The 22,894-nt window shown below is 48.2% G+C and overlaps 1 protein-coding gene across 1 annotated transcript in view; it reads left to right on the plus strand.

The window, feature by feature from the left end:
- Positions 1–22,894, plus strand: part of CLSTN2 (calsyntenin 2) — a 641,924-nt gene that overhangs the window by 500,097 nt on the left and 118,933 nt on the right. Inside the window, exon 6 of the mRNA XM_082461191.1 lies at positions 19,090–19,275. Within this exon, the coding sequence (XP_082317317.1) occupies positions 19,090–19,275 (186 nt within the window). The remainder of the gene's footprint in view (positions 1–19,089; positions 19,276–22,894) is intronic.

The raw sequence follows: 22,894 nt of genomic DNA on the forward strand, positions 1-22,894 counted from the left end.
TGGCTTTATCCAATAATTCATGAATCAGGCAGCATCTCATCTAGTAAATAGGTGCTCCGAGGAGTGGTACAAAATGGAGGGTTTTTATAGAAGGAGCATGGGGCAAGGAGGCTATTAGCAAAAAAAAAAAAAGAAAGAAAGAAAGAAAAAGAGTTGCTTCAGACCAGGTCACCTTCTTTGGGGGAAAGGGCAAGGGTCTCTTATGCAGATTGCCTCTTCTTCCTTTGGGGGATAGAGAGGGACCGCGTGACAGATTACCTTGTTGGTGCTGAGAATAAAATTCCAGACTGGCCAATTAAGATTACATTTCTTGGGAAGGTTGAAACTGCAATTAGGTCAGGTATTAAATCTAGGTTTGATATCATGGGCTTATCACAAGCTATGCCATTTGTGGCCTGTGGTTTTCTTCTTTAACAGGATAATCCCCACTTAAATTGCAAATGCCAAATGTCACTATTAAGCCAAGATTCAGCAAAGTATAGCCCATAAGCCAAATCTAGTCAACCCGTTTTTGTGAAACTGTGAGATACAAAATGGTTTGTACATCTTAAATGCTTGAAAAAAATCAAAAGATGAATAATATTTTGCGGCACATGAAAATTACATGAAACTCAAATTTTAGTGCCTGTAAATAAAGTTTTTTGGCATACACTACACTCATTCATTTACATATTATCTCATGGCAGCTTTTGCACTACAACAGCAGAGCTGAGTAGTTACATGGGGACCAGATGGCCCTCAAAGCCTGAATATTTACTATGGTCCATTCCAGAAAATGTTTGTTGACACTTGCACCAAGCTATTATTGCCCATTGACCCCTTAGTGGGAAGTTGTTTATTGGAGTACCTAGGACAGCCTAGAAAAAATTGAACAATAAATGGACACATTTAGACAGAGGCAAAGAAGTACAAAAGTCCAAAGCAAGGTTCACTGCACAGAGGACAGATAAGCAATTCTAGCCCATTTTACAGATAAGGAAAACTTAGGCCAAGAGAGATTGAGTGAGTTGCCCAAAACCTCACAGCTGGTAAATGGCAGAGATAGAATTCACATTCGTGTCAGTCTGTCCCAGAGGGACTGGGGTATGAGGAGGATAGAACAAGGAGGTTAGGAATTTCCAAAGGGGCAGGTAACCAGCTTTATAAAAGGGCATCTCAGAAAACTGTTCAGAAAAGACACAACCGGTGTGTCCTTAGGGAACGTATTTAACCTCTCACCTTATCTCCAAAATGGTGATGAGACTTACCTTGAAAGGGCAGCTAGAGTTCAATGAAGCAATATATAGGTTCCATCTAAAAGGTGCCCAATATTCTTTCTCTCCCCTCTCCCTGACTCACCCAACTCACATTTCCTTGATTGAGCCTGGTCCAGCACACTGTCCCTTTGAGATTACAGCTCATTTGAAAATAAACCCATGCTTGCAGATTGTCCATCTCTTGCATACTATTTGTCTGAATCTAAAGTTGCCTCTGGCGATCTCACCGGCCAGAGAAACCCCACTTGAGCCTGAGACCTGGGTGTTAAGCTTCAAATGCAAAGACGTCAGGCCCAAGCTCATCTCTTCACACCAGAGCAGGAAGACACTTTCTCCCGTAAGAGACGTGAGCATGACAATTACCCACCATCTACTCTTCCATTCATCAGGACAGAACCTGCCTTTATTTGAGGTTCATCCCAGGGGCTCAGCTCCTTTGTCCCACGTGCCCTTTGTGTATTCTCCTTCTGTCCTCCTGACTCTCTTCTTTATCAGAATTCTCTACCCGCCCCCCATCTCCCCATTCTCCACCCTCCTCTCCTCCCCCTTTATTCCTTCCACATTCTTCCTCTGATTCCTCCACCCACCTTTCCCAACTGTAGCCCTGAACCCAACACTGGGGTAAGGTGATGGGGGCGCAAGGATGCAGGAGTCAGGAAGGTGACGGGGTAGCAGGGCTGCAGGAATCAGGAACAAACCAGAGAAGACAGAGCTGGATGGGGATAAGAAGGGCTCCATCAGCATTTAGCTCCATCTTGATCCGCAGGCTTTGCTGAAACCGCTTCCCTGGCTGAGCTTCGGTTTCCTCAACTGTAAATTAAGAATCATAATCCTTGGCCTAGTTATTTTGTAAGATTGTTAAGAAGACCACAAGAGGCTCTATGTGTGGAAATGCTTTGCAAAATTTAAACCACCATGCAAATAATGTTATGATCAAAACTGATAAAATAGATACCATCATACAAATGAGCACACACACATTCGCACACCCTGAAATCCATAGAGTTGGGTAAGTCTGTGTGGCTTGAGCATCATGTCCTTGATTTTGGAGCTGAAGACTGGAACCGAAGGGAGACAGTGGGGTGGGGAAGGAAGAGCACAGTCTCGGGGGCTGAGAACCCAGGCGTCAGTCCCAGCTCAGCTCCAGTGTAGTCTGCAACCTCGAGAAAGTCACTCCTGCCTGGTTCAGCTTCCCCAAGTACAAAGGGGACAACAGTGCCTTCCAATGAGGATGGGATGAAAGTCTGCGGGTACAGCGCCACCCTCAGAACCACGCATGGTGGGGCTCAGTGAAGAACAGCTCTTTTTAGTTCCCTTTATTTCAATTTTTTACATCACGATGGAACATTTTGCCCCCAAACCCAGTAATTGGAATTCCACTAACTCTGGTGGGCGTGACCCCAGGACCACGGTCCTTGAGTTAGCTCCAATCTGCCAGGTGAGCATCCGCGCCCCGGGAGAGGCTTCGTGGGGCTCTCCTCCTCCGTGAATAATGACCCGTTGTGACAGCACTGACACAGTAGATCCTTAAGGTGCAACAAATGGCTCTGACAAGGATGCTGATTTACTTACTCGGCGGCGTTTCAATGCACTTAAAGACCTGCTGGATAAATGGCACCCACGCGCAAGCCTGGCTCCCCGTGGCTCCGTGTGAGCCTGGGGGGAAATGGACCCCCAGGTTTCTGGGTCCATGACCTCAGCCCTGCGAGGGAGGGGCGTGGGTGGACTGCACTCACCCCAAGCGACACTCAGCCACAATAATAGTCACCACTGCCGGAGCACTTCCTGTGTGCAGGGCTCTCTGTGAGGAGGGTGATGCAGGTACTCATGTACTCATGCTTCACCACACCCTGAAAGCTGTTCTCTTCCCATTTTGCAGATGAGGACTTGGAGGTTGAGAGTCTTGCCAGCCAGCTGGTAATATACAGGATCAGCCTGCAACCCCAGTCCCTTCCGCCTGCACACACAGGGCTCCTGCCCAGTCAGCTGCAGTGTCTCAGAGCAAAGGAGGACACTGGCCCCCTTGGGAGACCATTGGAGGAAAGCTGTCTTGCAGAGAATCCTGTGGTCAGAACCCTTCCCTCGTGCTATAAAGAAGATGTGTCAGTGGACAGCAGGGCACCGTGAGAGAGGACAGTGGCTTTCAGGGTAGCAGTGGGGAGAGATATCACTCCTGCCACACGAGCCTGTCGCTGGTGCCTGCCTTTGTTCAGGATAGGAGGGCATCTCTCAGCCTTCTTAGATGACCCCTTGGATCCTAGAAGGGGACGGGCTTGCCCAAGGACACCCAAATGCTGAGAGGTGGAACCACGGTGGGTATAGGTCTTCTGACTCAGAACTCCACACTCCACCCTGTCTCTCCATGGACCTGGGTCTCCCCAGAGCCACACACATTCAGCCCACTTCCTCTTCCGCTGACAGTTCTTTTAATATTTGCAGGCACTTGAATTTCCCTCTGCGGGGAGTCAGGAGAAGGTGTGGCTTTAGGAGGGCTGGCTCCAAAGCCAGAAAGATCTGGGTTCAAATCCAGGTTCCATTATGCCTTAGCTCAGGGACATTGAGCAAGTCACTTACCTCTCTGAGCCCTCAGATGTGGTATCTGCAAAATGAGACTAATAACAGGACCTGTCTCAGAGGGCAGTCCCGAGGCAGAACTGTGCCTGGCACACAGGAGCAGCTCCATGAGACCCACAAGAGGCCTCTAAAGTGGTTTTAGGAGTCAGGCCAGGCTGTTGGTGCCATTTGCTGGGGGTGTAACCTTAGGCATGGCATTTCACATCTCAGGCTCAGTTGTCCCATCAGTGAAATGGCCCTCCTTCCTCAGATGGATGCCAGGCAGACTGATAACGCATATAAGAAGCCCAGCCAAGACGTTACTGAGTGGCATTAGCTTAGACACTGACATCGTCATCAGCACATCAAACAGACACTTGGTTTCCGTGATATGCATGTGACCACAGCAAGCCACCTGCCTCTCTTTGCCACACTTGTCCTCATCTCTAAAGTGGGCAGAATAGTGACCCCTCCTCTCTGCCTCCTCGTCACATGGCTCTTGGTGGATGGTGCAACAGGCTGGAGAGCTGTGAGTCAGCCCTGCATTCACACTTTGGAGTGTGTCATGACCCTGGAAATGCCAGGACAGGGGCCTGGAGAACTGACCCCACGCTAACCACGCAGGCAGACGGCCACGGTCTCAGCACAAAAGAGAGGCTCTCAAAGCTTCCATTCAACCCAGGGAACTTCCCCCCAGGGCCTACCCTGAGCCAGGTGGGCGGGGAGTCCTGGGGCTGTGAGCTGGATCTGCAGGGTGAGGGCAAGTAGGTGACCGATCCTGAATAGATGATTCTGATCCAGGGAGGTCAGAGCAGTGACGGGGGACCCAGGGGCTGGGAGAGCAGAGAACAGGCGCGCCTGAGCCTTTGGAAGGTCTTCCCAGATGAGATGGCACTGAAGCTGCATTGCGGGGGTCAGTACCACTCACCAGGTGCCCTGAGGGGGTGGGGATGGAGGCCGTGTTGGGAAGGGGCAGGGAGGAGTACCCCCCAGAGAGCTTGGTGCTTCAATGCTGCACCTTCTAGCCATCGGTTTCCGCCCGCGTCCTGCTCAGCATCTCTTGCTCCTTAACTGATGGGGGACAAGAGTTTGCGTTGCAGGGAAGGGTGTGGAGAAAATTCTGCAGAGGTGGATGAACCAGTGTGTGCTTCCTTGTTTGTCTCCATGACAGATGTGGTAAGATTTTCAATGCGGACAGTGAATGAAGTAGACAGAACTTTCCAGAGAGCTCCTGTAAGGCTGTGGGCGTAACAGCCAGAGTTCACCTGGCCCAGAGGAGCATGGTGGGCCTCAGCAGGGAGGGTCCCTCCTCCCTCCGTTTCCATGGAGCCCAGCCAACCTCCGCTGCTGAGGTCTGGGTGCCTTCAGGGCATCCGCAGTTGGTACCCTCAGCCGGGAGGCTGGTTTCCCTAGGCAGGACAGGGCAAGGCCCTCCCACGGGAGCAGCAAGCATGGGCACGTGGGCCCAGGGCAAAGAGGAAGCTCAGGGGGCCTGGGGGGCCTGGAGCTGCCCTATCAGATCATGGGCCAATGTGGGGAACCTGTCTGGGGCCTCTAGAAACTAGTACACTCTGAGGATGATGAATTTCTGATAACCCGGCTGGGGGAAGTTAGTATTTAGAGTAAAACGTGACCACATTTTCAGCCAGTTTAAGACAAGTGGGTTGTTTTGCCTTGTTTCAGCAATGAGACATTAGCTGGAGACCGGAAGCCCCTCTGCGTCCCCCAATACCAGTGTGTGTCTCTGGCCTGAGACTCTGCATCCCTGGGTGATGGCGGCACACAGGCAGCACCCATCAGTGAGGAGCTGGGGCCTGTCCACCCGCGGAGGTTTGGCAAGTGACACCCTCCCTTGGGCAGACTTGCCCACCTTCTTCCAGGCTCCAGGCCCAGAAGCAAATAGTGACAGCATGTCACCCCCTCCCAGCCTCCAAGGCTTTTGCTCTTCAGGCTCTCAGCTCCGTGGATTTATAACACCCCTCATTACTGAATGCAAGACAAAGCACCCCGTTCCCAGTATGTGGGCGGCACTCAGACATGCCAACAGGAGGCCTTTGTGGCAAAGAGAAGAGGCAGGTTGTCTGTCGGCCCAGGTGGGCAAGGGAGAAGGATGGTTTTCAGGCAACATTTGCCAGTTCTGTGTAATAAGTAGCAACTGAGCCACCACAACTTTTTAATGTAAACATATTTTAAATTATAGAGTGTTTCATGCTCATTTGAAGATAATTTTTTAAAGGAAAATAATTACAATAAAAATTCCCCATGATCCAGTGAATGCAGTGTTATCAGTATTACAGTATACCTTTCTCCCTTCATACATAGTTATTTGAACTTTGGTTTTTTTCCACTTAACTTTGTGCCACATGTATTGTCCCACGTCATGAAACCTCACCACGCTCTCAGCGGCTGCGTGACATTCTCTCCAAGAAGGTCAAACATGCTCGACAGGGTCCTTGCAGTCAGCTAGGGCAGTGTGATTGTCCGGCTTTAGCTTGGTTCCACTTTTCTGTGTATCAGTGACTATCTGTGCAAAAGTCTTTGTCTGCATTTTGGATTACTTTCTCAGGCGTGTATTACCTGGAGCAAAGCGTTTGGGCATTTTGAGGCCTGAGGTAAGTTTGGCGGAGTATCTTTCTAATCGTCTGCGATGACTTCCGCTGCCCCCGGACATGTGAGGGTCACCTCCCTCCACCCCTGTGCACTTGGACTCTCGGGTTGCCGGTGTATTTCATGGACTCTGCAGATTTGTGCCATATTTTCTGAAGAGATGATAATTTGGTTCTAATTTTAGAAAGTCGCTCAGTGAAATGAAAAGTCCTGCAGTCCTCTAATATCACCTGGAGTCGTGGTCCTTTTATTTAAAAAAATAAATAAATTCTGCAGCCGTGTGCAACAGATCTATTGATTAAAGAGAAGTTACATGACTGGAGTATGAAAAGTTTACATAAGCCATCTTTACAGAAAGACTGAAAGTGTGTGCCTGAAAACCCATACTCTAGCATTGTAAATGCTTTTCAGGGCTATAAACGTAAAGATTCTTGAAGAATAACTACTCCGTCTTGCACCAATAACGCATTTGTCCCAAGATAAGAAAATTGCCTGGAAAATGCTCATGTTTATTGGACATAAGAGAGAAGAGTTTCTATACATCCAAGAGAAAGTACCCTGATTGGTTGAGTTAATGATTTCCCCCTTGGGAGAATTGTTTTCCAGAATGGCTGTTCTTAAATCGCCTGGTTTCTGCACCTTTCCAGCATCCATTCTGCTGGATGTGTTTCTGTTTGGGAGCTGAGAAGCCTGTGAGATGAGGATCTTTGGGGATGAAAAGGTTGGGGAGAAAGCGGCAACCAAGCTTTAGGTGGGGACCCTGCTTTCTGAACACCATACGGTTCCCTTGGATGGCAGCATCGGCTGTTGCCCTGACAGCCCCAGAGAGCGTGGAGCCAGGGTGAAAGGGGAGGGCCAGCAGGCTCAGAGGCTCGTTGGAAAACTAAGGTGATCACACGGACATCAGAGAAGCATGCAGAAGTGAATGGACCCCCTCACAGCGCATGGACGGCCAGGGGCCAACCAGACTGGGTTGCAGTGTCCCGGGGGCCTGTGCCAGACGTGGAGGCAGAGCAGGGCTCTCCCAAGGGCTATGTGCAGATCCAGTGGACCTGGAGAAGCAGCACGCAGCATTTGGACCCCAAACCCAGCCTTGCAGAACAGCAGCAGTACCTTCAATTCAGAGAGACTGGAATGAGCGGAGAATCCAGAAGGAAGGCAACAGGAGGAAAGTCTGTCCCCGGAGCCCAGAACCTGGGCACGAACACCTTCCGTGAACCATCCTTGTCATTCATTCTTCAGATATTTATTGAGCACCTGCCATGTTCCAGGAACTGCACCAAGCACTGGAGATTGAAAATCTAACCAAAAGAGACACAGTCCCTGCTCTTGTGGAACTTGTGATGGTAGATGGGAATGGGGTAGGGGGTGAGAGTTTCATACGGAAAACAATCACAGAAATAAATGAATAGTTGAGGCTACTAGGCAAAGCCAGTCACATCGCCAAGCCCAAAATCACCAGGGCAGGGACATGTACTCCTTCCACCGGAGGAGGGTGTCAACGAAAATAGTCAATAAGCAATCAATAATAAGAATAGAAAAGAGTTTTATTTGAGCCAGACTGAAGACTAACCCGGAAGCCATCTTCCCAGATGACTCTGAGAAACTGCTCTGGAGAAGCAGCGTTTTGAGCACAGTTTTATATCTTGTCAGACCAAAGAATATTCAACAAGTCAGGGTTATACTTCTTCAGGTTTTCAAAAAAGAACAGATCAGCACATACGCAGTGAGTCAGTATGGCCTTGGCACCTGGGATGGGAGTCTTATCATCAAAGGAGTATCAGCATTGGCCTCCCAAGAAGAGGGGCATTTAATCTTTACTTTTAACATGAACATTGTTTACTTCTGGTGGATGTGCCCTCTTCTTTAATCATCAAAGCATATGTACACTGTATGTCTGATAGGCCACAAATGCCTGACACACAGTGAGGCCAAACAAACTGAAATGTCAGAGTTTGGAGCAGAGAAAGGTTTATGGCAGGGCCATGCAAGGAGACAGGTGGCTCGTGCCCCAAAAACCCCCGAACTCCTCCAAGGGTTTCAGCAAAGCACTTTTAAGGGCATGGTGAGGGGGGCATGGTTAGTTGCTGCAAACTTCTTGGTGCTGGAATCCTTCGTTCTTGCAGCTATCCAGGCAGGTCAGGTCAAGATGTTCCTGTAAACCTCCAACAAGACAAATGCTATTCTCTGTTCTGCAACTTTTTATCTCCATACAAATGGAAAAGTGTTATACCCTTAAAAGTCAGAGCCTTGAGAATGGGCTATCCTGTACATTTCAGGCTATCGGCAACATTCTTAACTGGAAGCAAAAACAATAGCATACAAAGGTTCAAGTAAAAGAAACAGATTTGTTCTTCCCTGTTGTACTTCTCAAATCATCTATGGTGAAGGACCAGTTTTTTTTCCCAGTCATCATGGAGCATGATTTTGCAAAAATATAATAGAGACAGATTTCTAGAAAAATGAAATAAATAGCAAAGGCATTCAAAATATAAGCCAATTTTTAAAGTATAATTAGATTCAACAAATGTAAAATTACTCTGTCAAATTGCTATAAAATTTCTAAATGCTACTCTGGATTTCTATGGCAGAATTATAACAAGCAGTTCCAAGGCCATAGCGGTCTATAGACCACAGTGAGTAGCATTGCCCCAGAATCTGTCCTTGCCCTTGCCCTTGCCCTCCACAAAATCAGAAATGATTTAGACTTGGATTATGTTTCCAATTTGGTCTGATCACAAGCCATCTTTACATGGTCCTTACTTTGCAGCACTGGTTCTCCTGGTTGACAATGACAGGCCAAGGAAGAGGGTACGATAGAAGCCTCGGGCTTCATCGAGAAGCTATTGGGCAGGAAACTGTCTGCAGTTTCCCAGGTGCTCCCAGAATAAGGCCTGAAATTGTCTACCTACATGCCTGACTCTGAAATCACCCAGGTGACGATGTGAGGGTTTTCTCAGGCCGAGGAGTCGGTAATCATGGTGATGATTTGGGGCAGAATTAGACTCCCTCTGTCATCAGCAAACTAGAGAGAACTTCACAGGCAGGACAAAATTTGAGGACAAATTACTAGTTGTTTCATTTCACATTTATTAAGATATCTCAGGGGATTAGAAAAATTGCAAATACATGAAGTTTTCCAAAAATGGAGTCATATGTGAGTGCAATTTCATCATCATACACACTTGTCCACAGACACTCAAACTCAGACGGAGGTGTGTACATATGTGTGTACACACACACACACACACGCACGCCATGTCTTGGATCCTTCTCATTTTAATGCGTGGCAGTCCAGAACCTCTGAATTCCAGATGACTGCCTTCTTCGCCTTTGACGAAATTGGAGAGTGTGTGTGTGTGTGTGTGTGTGTGTGTGTGTGTGTGTGTGTAGATTTTCATACATCTAATCACTCACTCATTTCATAGATATTTATTGAGCACCTATTATGTGTCAGGCCCTGCACAGTGATGTACAAGTTATGCTCCAGAGCATGAACGGGTGATAAACAAAGAGTAAATAATTCTCAGGAGGAAGAGAAGGACCAGCCACAGAGGGGCCAGGGACTGATCACCAGGCAGAGGGCTGACCTGAGTTGTACTCTCTGATCTGAACCGTGGGTATTTTTTCTCTCCCTTCTTCTCCTTTGTAGTTAATTAAGATCTCCCTTTTTAGTAAGAACTAAAAGGTAATAAAATCTTCTTGTGAAGATTAAGTATAGTAAATGCCAAGGGGTTAGTAATAAAGGAAGGGCGAGGATTCCTTATATTTGTAATTGAGTTCAGAGAGTTTGTGTGTTCTTTCTTTTTAAATTGTGCCTGCATGTAATTGTTTTTTAATTGGGGAAGGGAAAGTCATATAATTTAATACTCAAAAATAGATGTGCCTCTTATGTGTTGGGCCCAGGGTAAGTGGTTTGCATTTGTTATCTGATATAAACCCAATCAGCAGCTCTGAAACAGGTGATAACATCACCAGTGTTTGCGTGAGTAAACTCAGGCAGGGAAGGAACTGACTGGCCCCCCCGTCTGTGGTACCAAGTGACAGAGCTGGGACTCACACCTGGGTCTAACCCCAAAGCCTGGGCTCTTCCCTTTGGGGTAATTAATATTCCCATTCTACAGATGAAGAAACTGAGGTTCAGAACCATTAAGGAACACGCCCAAGGTTATTCAGCTGGAAAGACAGCTATGTAATTCGTGGGTCCCAGTTCAAAATGAGAATGAAAAGCCTTTTGCTTTAAAATTACTAAGATCTTCAAGAAAGCGACAGCAGAATGTTACACCAAGTATGGGGCCCTTCTGCACATGAAGCTGGTCTTGGATCCTGGACTGGACTCCTCACCACCTCCTGCCTCCTTCTGGCTGAATGTCCCATCTCACGGTTATAAACCCACAACAGCAGAAAAGGAAATGTTAAACGAAAATGAACTCAGAAAAGCAAGGGATCCTTTTTGGGGTTGGGTTTTGGAGTCATGCAGGCCTGGCACAAGTCCTGGCTCTAACACATGTATGGTCGTATCTAATCTTCACACCAGCTCCCTGAGATGTAGTTGTAATTTTTCCCCATTTTACAGATGAGGAAACTGAGGTAGAGAGTGTCTTGCCCCAGGAGCACTAGCTGGTAAGCAGAGAAGGCAGGCGTCTGACTCCTCACCCCTCATCTCTATACTCTGTTGTCTAAGTGTCACCGTGGCCCTACCCAAAGTCAGGCTGGGATACTGAGGATTTCACCCCAGGAGCCCTGTGGGGAGAGGAGAGAGAAGGCGAGTCTCAGAAGCCAGCCCTTGTCACTCCCATTTACAACAAGGCCCGCTCCCTGGCCCAGCACTTAAGTCCCTTGTAACCTGGCCCCAAAGTTCCTTTCTGGCCTATCTCACACCAGGCCTCCTAGAGGCCCACCCCTGGCCTTACATTTGTCTACGTTTTCTAAGTCCTGCCAGGCTGCTGATCGGGGGGCACCATTCATGTTGTTTTCCATCTAAATAGCACCAGTTGGCATTGTACAGCCCCAAGGCCATGGTGGTGACACCCTAGAGTTCTCTCTGCCCCCCAAATGCCCCTCATTCTACAGTGCTGTGTTAACCATGCCTTCTACTGTCTGCCTCCTGATGCTTTGACAACTGGGGCCTTGCTGAGCCTGGAGGGACTGCCCCTCTCAATCAGCTAATTCCTAGAGAGAGCAAACAACTTACCCTTTTGCTTTTCAAACACTAACCAACCAACCCAGAACCCACATCCCCATCCACCTCTTTTATCAGGCTCTCACACTCCAGCCAACATTCACCTGCCCGAATCACCCCAGGGCCAGGTACCAGACATCTAGGGACAGCCCCTACGCCCCAGAGGCCGCTGAAATTATACAAACTAGGCGACCCTAAGGCTGCTTACCCTGTCTCGCCTCTTCCTTCCCATGCAAACCACAGTACAGGCTCTTGCCCATGGTTTTCCCCTCTCCCTCTGCCTCCTGACTGACCCTGTGCTTCTCCATGTGCCCCCAGTGGTGTGGGCCCCCTCTCTTTGGGACTTGTGAGTATAACAAATTCTCTTATCAAGGGCAATAATATCCTGATCTGTTGGCCTGATCACACTTAAATAATAATACAACCTTTATTAAAACAAAGCCCAGGTTACTTCTCCCAGGAAGCGTCCTTTGATCACCCTAGTCGGGATAACTTATCTCTTCCTCTTTGTTCTCTGGGACCCGCTTTTTGTCCCTCTGTCCCTCTGTCTGCCTTAAAGCTGGCCATGTGGCTGCCACTGCCCTGACCGTCTGCACCATCCAGTTAAGGGTTATGAGTCACACTTCTCTGCCTCCCATGCCTGGGGCTCTGCCTGGCACATAGTAGGTGCTCAGTAAATACATGTCATCTAGAATAAAGATAAGAATGATACAAGACTGATGATAGTAGTGATGGCAGTAGCTCTCTGTTCCTGGTGCTTTGCATACCTTTTCTCCAATTCCCAGAGCAACTCTGCAAGGTAGATTTGTGTTGTCATCATTCTACAGATGAGAAAATGAAGCTCAGGGAGGTTCACTGATTTACCTAAGGCCACACAGCCAAGAAGTGGCAGAGTCATGGTTCAGACCTGAGTCTGTCCAGCTGCAGAGTTAACACTCTTGAATTTAGTTAAATTGAACTGAAGTTAATTCCACATCGTGTGACACTGTCAGAGGTGATTCTCTGTGTGGGTTGATTGAGAGGTGGCAATCAGGAATGTTCTAGTGTTCTGAAAATGAGCACCAGCCCTAAGCCAGCTGCCGAGTGACCTTTTCAAAGCACAGTCTAGATTCTTCTTGCCCTCACTAAACACCCATTTATGGCTCTTCACTGGCCCTAAGATGAAACCCAAACCTCTTAGCCAGCATCTGTCATCTGATCTCCACTTACCTTTCCAGCCCATCTCTACCTCTTTACTCACCTCCAACTCAGAGGCACTAGATGGCCAGTGGAGTTAAAGATGCTCCCTATTAAGCATAGGTACCTCCCTAGCTTTTCCCTGTAGGAAAGGAAGTCCCTTGGTGCCAAATCAAAGTCATTTATTTCTAGGAGAAAGTCTTGAAAGATGCTAGGTGGTTGATGCCTGCAGAGACTGGTTAGAATGTCAGCTGCCTGAACAATCCCTGATCAGGAAGGAAAACCCCTTTCCTATCCCTCCCACTCCCCAGCACCCCCACATCCAGCCACTTACCTTGTATGAATCCAGCAATTTCCTGGAAAACCCGATGCTTCTTCCTCTGCTAGAAGGTGAGACCAGGAAGAGCTGGAGGCCCTTTGAACATGCACAATAGAGGAAAAAGGAATGTTTGGACGCACCTGTGTCTCTCCCTTTCATCCTTCTGCGTCACTTCTGAGTTCAGAATTGGAACAGTGGACCTGAATGTCTTGGATTACAAGAGCCCTCAAAGCCTGCGCTTTCCAGAAGTCTCAGATTAGCTTTTTTCCACCCACAGGCATCTAATAAGAGAGTTCCAAGTGGTTAATAGTCTCCTGATGAGAAAATATACGTTCCCACAATTCAGCAGGAGTTATAATGCAATCATCCTGTTTCTAAATCCTTAATCCACCGAGAAGGAATTTAGTTCCTGAAGGCATTCCAGTGCTAACCTTTTCAGATGTCATCGAGCTTGATTATTAAAACAACAGGTGGTCTACTTCCTTTCTCTTCATTTGAGAAAACAGTGGAACCACAATTCATTAACTAATCTCTAGGTCCTTTATAAATTGAAAAGATTTTGTTTCCAAGCAGGACAGCTCAGAGAAGTTTAGGAAGCTTGTGAACCAAGGAGTGGGATGTTTCTACCATGAGGCTTCAGCGGGAAGGTTGCTGTGTTGGGCCCTTAGCCTTCAACGCTCACGAGGAGCCCACGAGGAGGTGTAACTATCCCGAATCTACAGATGAGGCCACGGAGGCCCAGAGATGACAACTGCTTTGCAAAGTCACATGACCCGCATTCAGAGGAGATGAGATTCAAGCCTAGATCTCTCCAGTCTTCAGTGTCAAAGCAACCCCTCACCCACACAAACTGCCCCCAAGGTCAAGCAGTGATAAAACTGACAACACTCCTTGACCCTTTACCAGCATCAGAGATTAGCATCTTTTTTTTGATATATCAGTGCAAATTGAAGGTTCAAAAATGAATCTGGGGACTTCCCTGGTGGCACAGGGGATAAGAATCCGTCGCCAATGCGGGGGACATGGGTTTGAGCCTTGGTCCGGGAAGATCCCACATGCCACAGAGAAAATAAGCCTGTGCGCCATAACTACTGAGCCTGCATGCCACAACTGCTGAAGCCTGTGCTCTATAACGAGAAGCCACCACAAGGAGAAGCCCACACAACACAATAAAGAGTAGCCCCCGCTCACCACAACTAGAGAAAGCCCACATGCAGCAACAAAGGCCCCACACAGCTGAAAAAATAAATAAAATTTAAAATCTTCAGAAACAAAAAAACAAAAATGAATCTGTAAAACTCACCTTTCTCAGTTCCAGCAAATCCTCAGAATCATGGAGGAGCTATTGTAAAAGAGCCCTGGGCTTCCCTGGTGGCGCAGTGGTTGAGAATCTGCCTGCCAATGCAGGGGACACGGGTTCGAGCCCTGGTCTGGGAGGATCCCACATGCCGCGGAGCAACTAGGCCCGTGAGCCACAACTACTGAGCCTGCGCGTCTGGAGCTTGTGCTCGGCCGCGACAGTGAGAGGCCCATGCACCGCGATGAAGAGTGGTGCCCGCTCGCCGCAATTAGAGAAAGCCCGCACACAGAAACGAAGACCCAACACAGCCAAAAATAAATAAATAAATTAATTAATTAATTTAAAAAAAAAAAAAGAGCCCTGTGACTGTGGGCAAGTCACACCAACTCTCAGCCAGTCTTCCATCTGCACAATTAAGATAGTAGCACTCACGGACTTCCCTGGTGGCACAGTGGTTAAGAATCCACCTGCCAATGCAGGAGACACGGGTTCGAGCCCTGGTCCGGGAAGATCCCATATGCCATGGAGCCTCTAAGCCCGTGTGCCACAACTACTGAGCCTGCGCTCTAGAGCCCGCGAGCCACAACTACTGAGCCCATGTGCCACAACTACTGAAGCCCGCATGCCTAGAGACCGTACTCTGCAACAAGAGAAGCCACCGCAATGAGAAGCCTGCGTGCTGCAACAAAGAGTAGCCCCCACTCGCCACAACTAGAGAAAACCCGTGCACAGCAATGAAGACCCAACACAGCCAAAAAATTAATAAATTAATAAATAAATTAATTTCTTAAAAAAAAAAAGATAGTAGCACTCACTCACTGGGTTGCTGGGAGGATTAAATGAAAGAAGAGACCTAAAAGCCCTTAGCACCTTGTAGGTGCTTATTTCCTACAATAAATTTTATTGCATAAATGATCATTTAACAATAACTGTTGAACATGTCCCTTGTGTTTGAGGCTGAAACGACTGCATTTAATCCCCCCAGATCCTGGGTGGTAGGTGTGACTTTTATTGAGACTCAAGGTGGGTAAGTAGTTTGCCCAGAGTTCACACAGGAAGTGGGAGGCCTGGAATTTGAACACAGGCACCCTGAGTTTAGAGGTCATACTTTTAGCCATCCTGCCATCCTTCCCTCTGGAAAATGAAGATGAATAGGTATTTCATGTGACAAAGGCTGAATTTGATGACTTGCATTTTGCTCTCTTAATCCCCACCCCAACTCCTTCTTGGAAAATGAAAGATGTTTGTGTGAGCTTCCCACTGTCTCCAGGACGCTACACTCAGAAAGCTTCATTGATTTCTTTTACTACATGGTTGCAATTTTGCCTGCTCTTCATAAACCCTCAAAAACAGGCCTCATGAGGTGACCGAAGCAACTGGCAGGTGTGATGATCCTAAAGCTCTTCTGTGCCTGATTTCTCTCCGGAGAGGGACTTGTCCCCTCTAACCCGGGGCGGCAAAGAGAATGAAAACTTTGCTAGGACTGTGCCTCCACTGACTTTTCCTTCGTTATTTATTTGCTTCTTTATTTACACTCCTTCAAAAAAGGACTCGATGTGGAATTTCTCATCAGAGATAACCACTAAAATATCTGGATGAGAAAGAGACGCCCACAGTCCCCACAGAATAAAGGGAATCGATACTGAGGATGTCTTGGGCTTCTCCAACAGAAGAGGCTTCTGGAAGGAGGTGTTGTGGGAGATATCTTACCCAGTAGCAGGAGGAGACACTCAAGAACTGCTGATGTAAGGCCATACCAAGGTCCCCCTGCACAAAACCATTTCCCTGATTATTTTAAAATCTGTATCTCTAAAGAAAAGGAAGGTCCAGGGAGAGAAGAGTGAGGAAGGGAAGGAAAGAGGCCCCCTCCTTGACACCATGTCTTATTATTGGGAAGAGATTCCTCCATTATCAGTTCTGGACCACTTGCCTTGCTGAAGACAAAAAGAAGCAAACATGTGATGGGCTGCTGTTGGGATGGATGGTTCTGCAGGACCGAGGGTAGGGGCAGATGGAGGCAGTACCAGAGAAGCTACAAACAAGCTGTGGCTTCTGTCTGTGGCTCAAGAAGGGCTGCCATGGCTGAAGTCAAGGTTAGGTCTCTGAGGCTTCTCAGATCCACCTGGCAAATATTTCCTGTGCTCAGAGCTAGGTGTGGAGGGATCAAAAATAAACTCACAATTCCTGCCTTTAAAGAGTTCTTAGTTACAGGAAGAGGCAGGCCCACGAATGGATAATTCCAAGATGATATCCTACAGGATCCATTCACACTTCCTACCACTGTCTAGTGAGCATGTGCTCTGTGTTAGGCATTGTGCAGCATGATGGGGATTCAGGGTAACTGTCAGCTTGGAGTCTAATGTTGTAGTCTAAAGGTGAATATGCTGTGAGAGCACAGAGGAGGGTTTCAACCCAGACTGGAGAAATCCTTAAAGGTTACATGGAGGCGGTGACAGACAGAAGAGAATGGAAAGGGCACTCCATGTAGAAGAAATGGCATGATTGAATGCTCAATAGTACGAAACATTTTGTACCTAGGACACGACGAGACTGGTCATGTGCGGACCGCTGCTTACAGCACTGTGACTTTTAGATATACCTAAGAAAAAGCCCTCCTGTCTACCAGTGATTGGTCCTTTAGATTGACCTCTAGAGCGTGGGCTATAGAAGCTTCATGATCTCATCCTCCAGGAGAGGACACAGCTCCGCGGAGCTCTGAGTAAAAACATGTAATTGGGTGTATTCTCTTTTACTTGTAGTCGCTATCATTTAAACATCCTCCCATGGCGAGTTCCCTGGTGATGAACCCCACAACATGGTGTGCAATCCTTGCTTATGGCTCAGAGAAACCCCTTAAAGTATGGCTGGTTAATGCAGGGATTCAGAGTTAAACCCAAATTACCTGGTTAGCTAGAATGTGGCAGGGTTGCAGTGTAGGGGGGGATGCACATCTCCTTTGCTCACTGGGGAAGGAATAACATGGACTGGGGGCCTACTGCATGTCAGGCCCGCATTGTTGCGCCTGGTTCTCACCACCACCCCCCCCAGTGTGGTCCCTACTTCACTGATGAGGTGCCTGAGCCTAGGAGACCTTCACTAACCTGCCCAAGAAATTCCTGACCTGATTGAGTCAAGCCAAGATCATTGCGGCATCCACTTCAAATGAACTTCTCTGAGGCTTCCCATGGGCATTCATCCTTGACATTCAGGCCTCAGCTCAGACAGGAACTCTCTCCATCTAAAGAGTCACCATTTTTCCTTTCATAGCACTTACCCTCCCTGACAAGACAGCATGGACATATTCACTATCTGCCTCTCTCTCCCAGCTCCACAAGGCAGGGACCCTTCCTGACTCCTTCACTGCTGTATCCGTGATGCTACAAGCAAAGCCAGGTACATAAGAACCCCAAACAAATAAATGCTTTCTTACTGAACAAAGCCATCTGGCAGTCCCTAAGCCCAGCCCTTCCACTCCACTGCTTTCCTCAAGGTGGCGGCCGGTGGCCCATGGGGTGTTTGTGGGGAGCCCCGTGGTGGCTGATGAATGACCCTAAATTCAGAACTCTCTGAGTTTCTCAAGGGTGAGGACAGGCAGTCCATAGATTTTCATTTCTACCTTAGCAAAAGGATACCATCTAGCAATGTGACAAATGTTTGAGATTCATAAACTAATAGTATCCACAACTCATGTTCCTTGATGATTCAGACTTCTACCCACAGGTCTGGCTCAGCCTGGCACAGACCTCTCAGGCAGGTGTCGCTATCAGCAAGCGCTGCTGCCAGTCACCATGAGCGTGGCCTTGACTCGCCTCTGACTTTCAGTGGCTGCTATTGTTGTTTCAATCAATTCTTGTGTACACTCATGCTTGGTGTGTATTTTTGTTGATTGCTCTGTTTTGTGTGGTACCATTTTGATTGCGATTTTGTTCCTCTCCAGCGTTTTATTGTCCCCAAGTTATTTTTCCACTAAAAAGCAGGGATAAGACCATCAGCCCTACTTAAGTGGGTCACAGTCCTGAATGTTTGAGAAAGAGTCTTTGCACCTCACCTCGTGGCCTCACGTAATCCTGAATTACCTTGCTCGCCTTTATTTTGTGACCAGAGGTATACGTTCCTAAAACTCACCTTGCTGGGCAAAACGGGGAAAGTGGGGCGAGGGGCTTGACACTCAAAAATGTCATCAGTGACACATAAAAAAGAGAGAGAGAGAGAAAACATTAGCACAGTTTTACTTTTACATGGGTTAAATGGTTAAGAAATAGGTAAGTACTACAATAAGTAGTACTTGAAGAGACGCGAGGTTTGCTTGTGGAAGTGGACACAGGAAAGGTTGCAGCTGGTACGTTACTGTGAAGAGGGTTTTCTGATGGGAATGGAAAGCTGTAACAGTGGTGCAGGCGGGTGTGGCTCTGCACACATGGTGAGGGGAGTAACTGGTAGATGTTTGAGGTCTGTGCATGCGCCTGTTTTGTACATTCCTACGTGGCTCGGCTCAGCTCAGCTGGGTGCAGGTTTCTGCATTCACCTAATGTTTCTTGTGCAAGAAATCTTGCATAAGCAAATGTGAAATTCCCATTATCCTCAAATTGTTTCCTAATATATCAATTGTGTTGGAACAAATTCACGTTTTCAAAACATGTGTTATAGCGGAACTGTCTGTACCTGACTTACTGTCATCCTTTCCTTGTTTGCTCAGATTGGACCAAGAGGATTGAGTACCAGCCTGGCTCGGGGAGTGTGCCCCTGTTCCCCAGCATCCAGCTGGAGACGTGCGACGGGGCTGTGTCCTCCATCCAGATCACCACAGAGCTGCAGACCAACTACATCGGAAAGGGCTGTGACCGCGAGACCTACTCTGAGAAATCCCTTCAGAAATTATGTGGTAGGTTTTTCCCTGTTGAGATTATTTTTTAATTACTTTTTTTAAACAATATATACAAAGCGTATCTTATTATATTATGAGAGAATCATCCCTCCCCACTTCATTGGTCTATGTAACCTCTGGATGGATATTGTTTACTTATCATGATTAAAGGGTCAGAAGGCACAGCTTTTGGCATCAGACACACCTGATCAGATCCCACCATGTACCAACTGTATGGTTGTGGGCAAGTGATGTGACAAAGCTTCTATTCTTCATCAGTAAAATAGGGATTCATGACCTCATGTGTTGTTTTTTTTTTTTTTTTTTTTAATTTATTTATTTTTGGCCGTGTTGGGTCTTCATTGCTGCACGTGGGCTTTCTCTAGTTGCAGCGCGCTGGCTTCTCATTGTGGTAACTTCTCTTGTTGCAGAGAATGGACTCTAGGCGCGCAGGCTTCAGTAGTTGTGGTGCACGGGCTTAGTTGCTCCGCAGCATGTGGGATCTTCCCGGACCAGGGCTCAAACCCTTATCCCCTGCATTGACAGGTGGATTCTTAACCACTGCGCCACCAGGGAAGCCCAACACCATGTGTTTAAGAGCACCTAGCACAGGGCCTGAAGGAACAGGGCTCCCTTCCACTGTGTTGGTTTACAGAGAGGTGCCTGCCCAGGGGCCAGTGTGAAGGGTGGTGTCAGCCACTTGGGGAGAGCTGGGTCTACCTCCCCCAGGACCAGCTATGGAACTTGAGGGCTTAGTGCAAATGAAAGTGCAGGACCCTTTTCCAAAATTATTAAGAATTTTAAGACAGCAACAGCAAAGCATTAAACCAAGCTGGGGGCCTCGTGTGATTGCTCAGGTCACGTGCCGGTGAAGCCGGGCCTGGCTGCCCACATCGGAGAAGAAGAGCTGGGGTGAGAGTGGAGGTGGGAGGTGGAAAGTCCAAGTGTGGGGGACAGAGGGCTTGCTGTCCACAGGCTGAAAGATGGCGCCCCAAGAAAGGAGCAGGCCGGAACTAGGAGCCAGGCTGGTGGAGGTTCTATACACGAAAGCTTAGCTTTATTGAGCACCTGCTATGTGCACTCTCCTAGAATCTTCACATGCCCTACCCTAATCTCCCCACTACACTGAGGAGGGTCTTATTCACCCAGTTTTAAAGATGGACACTTTGAGGCCCAGAGAGGAAAAATGACTTGTTCAAGGTCACGCAGATAGAAAGTGACAGAGCCAGACTTTGAAGGTAGGTCTATGGGAATGAAGGGCTATTTGGCTCAGGATCTGTGACTCTGGGCCAGGCCTCTGGAGCTAGAACGTAAACCTCTCAAGTCAGCTGTGGAATAAGACACTGAAAACGGTGGGAATGGTTCCATGTGCTTGGTAAACCACACTGTGCACGGGTTGATGGGCCTCCTTCATCCCCACCACGTATATTACATTTCTTTCCTGTTCTCTCCAAGAATATTCAGGCCCTCACAGCGACTCTCCAGCCGGGCTGTGGGCAGCTTAGGAAAGAGCTTTCTTTTAGACGAGGCCTACACTTGGGGGTAACTCCATCCCCACCAAAGGAAAAGGAGGCTCCCGAACACACAGCGTAGCCTGCATCCCCTCCTGGGGACCCCTCCACTACTCTCTTCGGGGCAGTTTATCTCTCTCAACATTGACACACAAACACACACACTCATGCACACACAGTGCACACACATGCACACAGGTGCACACATGGACACACAGGTGCATACAGGCACATGCATGCACACACAGGTACACACATGCATACACAAATACACACACACGTGCACACACGTGCATGCGCGCCCACACACACCCACCTTCACGCACACAGTTCTTGCCCAAAGGACCAAGTGACAATTTGAGAACTGAATGTGAAATACACCCTGCTCGGGTATCACCACGTCCTATTTGTCATGTCACCAGGCTGGCAAGGAAGGCATGTGGGAAGGCACGTTTTTCCAGAATGATGCAGGAGATTGAGAAAAACATCACGACCTCCATATTCCAAACTGCTCTTGTAAAAATGGCTATCAGGGGCCCGCAGTATTGAGAAAGCTGCCTCTGGCTCTCTCCTTCAGCCCGGGAGCGGAGAAGCCAGCTCCACTGACATCTTACTTTGAATAAATATCCCATTTCGCTCCCCGCGCACCTGAATTATAAGTCAACTCAACCCCATGCCACCGCGGGTGACGGTCATTTCCTAAACTCCTCCAGGTTAGCAGGAGATGATGGAATCAGCTTGTTAAAGATCCGATGGGCCCAAGGGCACACACTGGTGATTTGATTCTGAATGTTGCGAGGGGGAGACCAGGAGATAGGGAGAGTGAGAAGGATTTTCTGAGCGAAGAAACTTTAGAGCCAGATTGCATCTGGTTGTTAACATAGCTCATTGCTTCTGGGCTGCCAGCCTCGCCTGCCAGGAAGGCAGGTTAATTCAGTCAGGAAAGCACTTTCCCCTGAGATGCGAGCTTATCTGGTGCTGGGAGCGACCATTTGTTAAGAGAAGTCTGCGTGTCTTTCTGGTCACCTTCCCGGCAGTGCCACCCTCCCATCGCACTTCTGGGAACCCTGAGTGAGCCTGACGGGCAGGGCCACTCCTGCCTCCAGATTAGGAGTCTGACTCTTGAATCCGCGGAGGGAGAGTTCAGGAAGGGAGGGCAGGAGCACATGAGTGAGACAGATGCCCATCTGCGCTGGGGTCTGCTTCCTCAGGCCCCATGTGCTCTCCAAACCGTGAGGGAAAGGCAGGCCGGATTGCTTCTAAAGCAGAGCCTGGGTTGTAATTCCTGACTCCCGTGGGGCACCTTAGGTTCTGGAGACAAGCTTCTCTGTGTTTTCAGTGGACGGTCAACAAGTTGCTGGCGGGGTTTCCCAGCCAGGGAGCCACCATGACACTTTAAGCCCCAGCATTCATGCATTTTTTATTCTACAAATCTTTATTGACTTTGGATGGAAACAGGGAGACCAATTAAGATGTTATCGTCATAGTCTAAGCAAGAGAGAATGATTTCTGAACCGGGGGAGTGGCGGTAGGGATGAATTTAAGACAGATTTAGGAGGCAAAATCAGCAAGAGTCAATCACTGATTAGCTGTCAGCAGTGAAAAAGAAGGAATCTTCGAAGATTCTAATGTGAGCATCTAACTGGACGAGAGTGCCACCAACCAGTGGCCACCAAATTCGGGGCAAGGGCAGATTTAGGGGACAATGATGACTGGACCTGTGGAACATCCAGGTGTGGATGCCTAGCTCTAGCCTGACTCTCCACCCTCCCGAGGACCCACCTCCATCCTTAGAGCCCATTTCTTCCTGGTGTCCTGCCTCTTCTTGTCCAGAGTACCCCATCTGTCCCCGTTCCCAGCTCATTCCCATCCCTAAGCCTTTGTTCATGTTTTCTTCCCGCTAGAATCTCTCTTTCCTTCGTCATTCCAAATGCTTCCCTTAAGTCAATATTCGCCTGCCCTCTGTGCTCACCAGGGACAGTCCTGGGGCGCTTCCTGGCATCTTTGAGTTCTGGCGTTGCTTCTGTGACATTTGTTGTTGTGCGGTGACCCAGGCAAGGGTGTCTCCCCAGAGGAGCCTTGTGGAGGTCCGGTCACTGCCCACCTGCTTCCTCCTCCTGCAACGT

This window comes from Balaenoptera physalus, assembly GCF_965194825.1.
Source record: "Balaenoptera physalus genome assembly, chromosome: 4".
Taxonomy (NCBI): domain Eukaryota; kingdom Metazoa; phylum Chordata; class Mammalia; order Artiodactyla; family Balaenopteridae; genus Balaenoptera; species Balaenoptera physalus.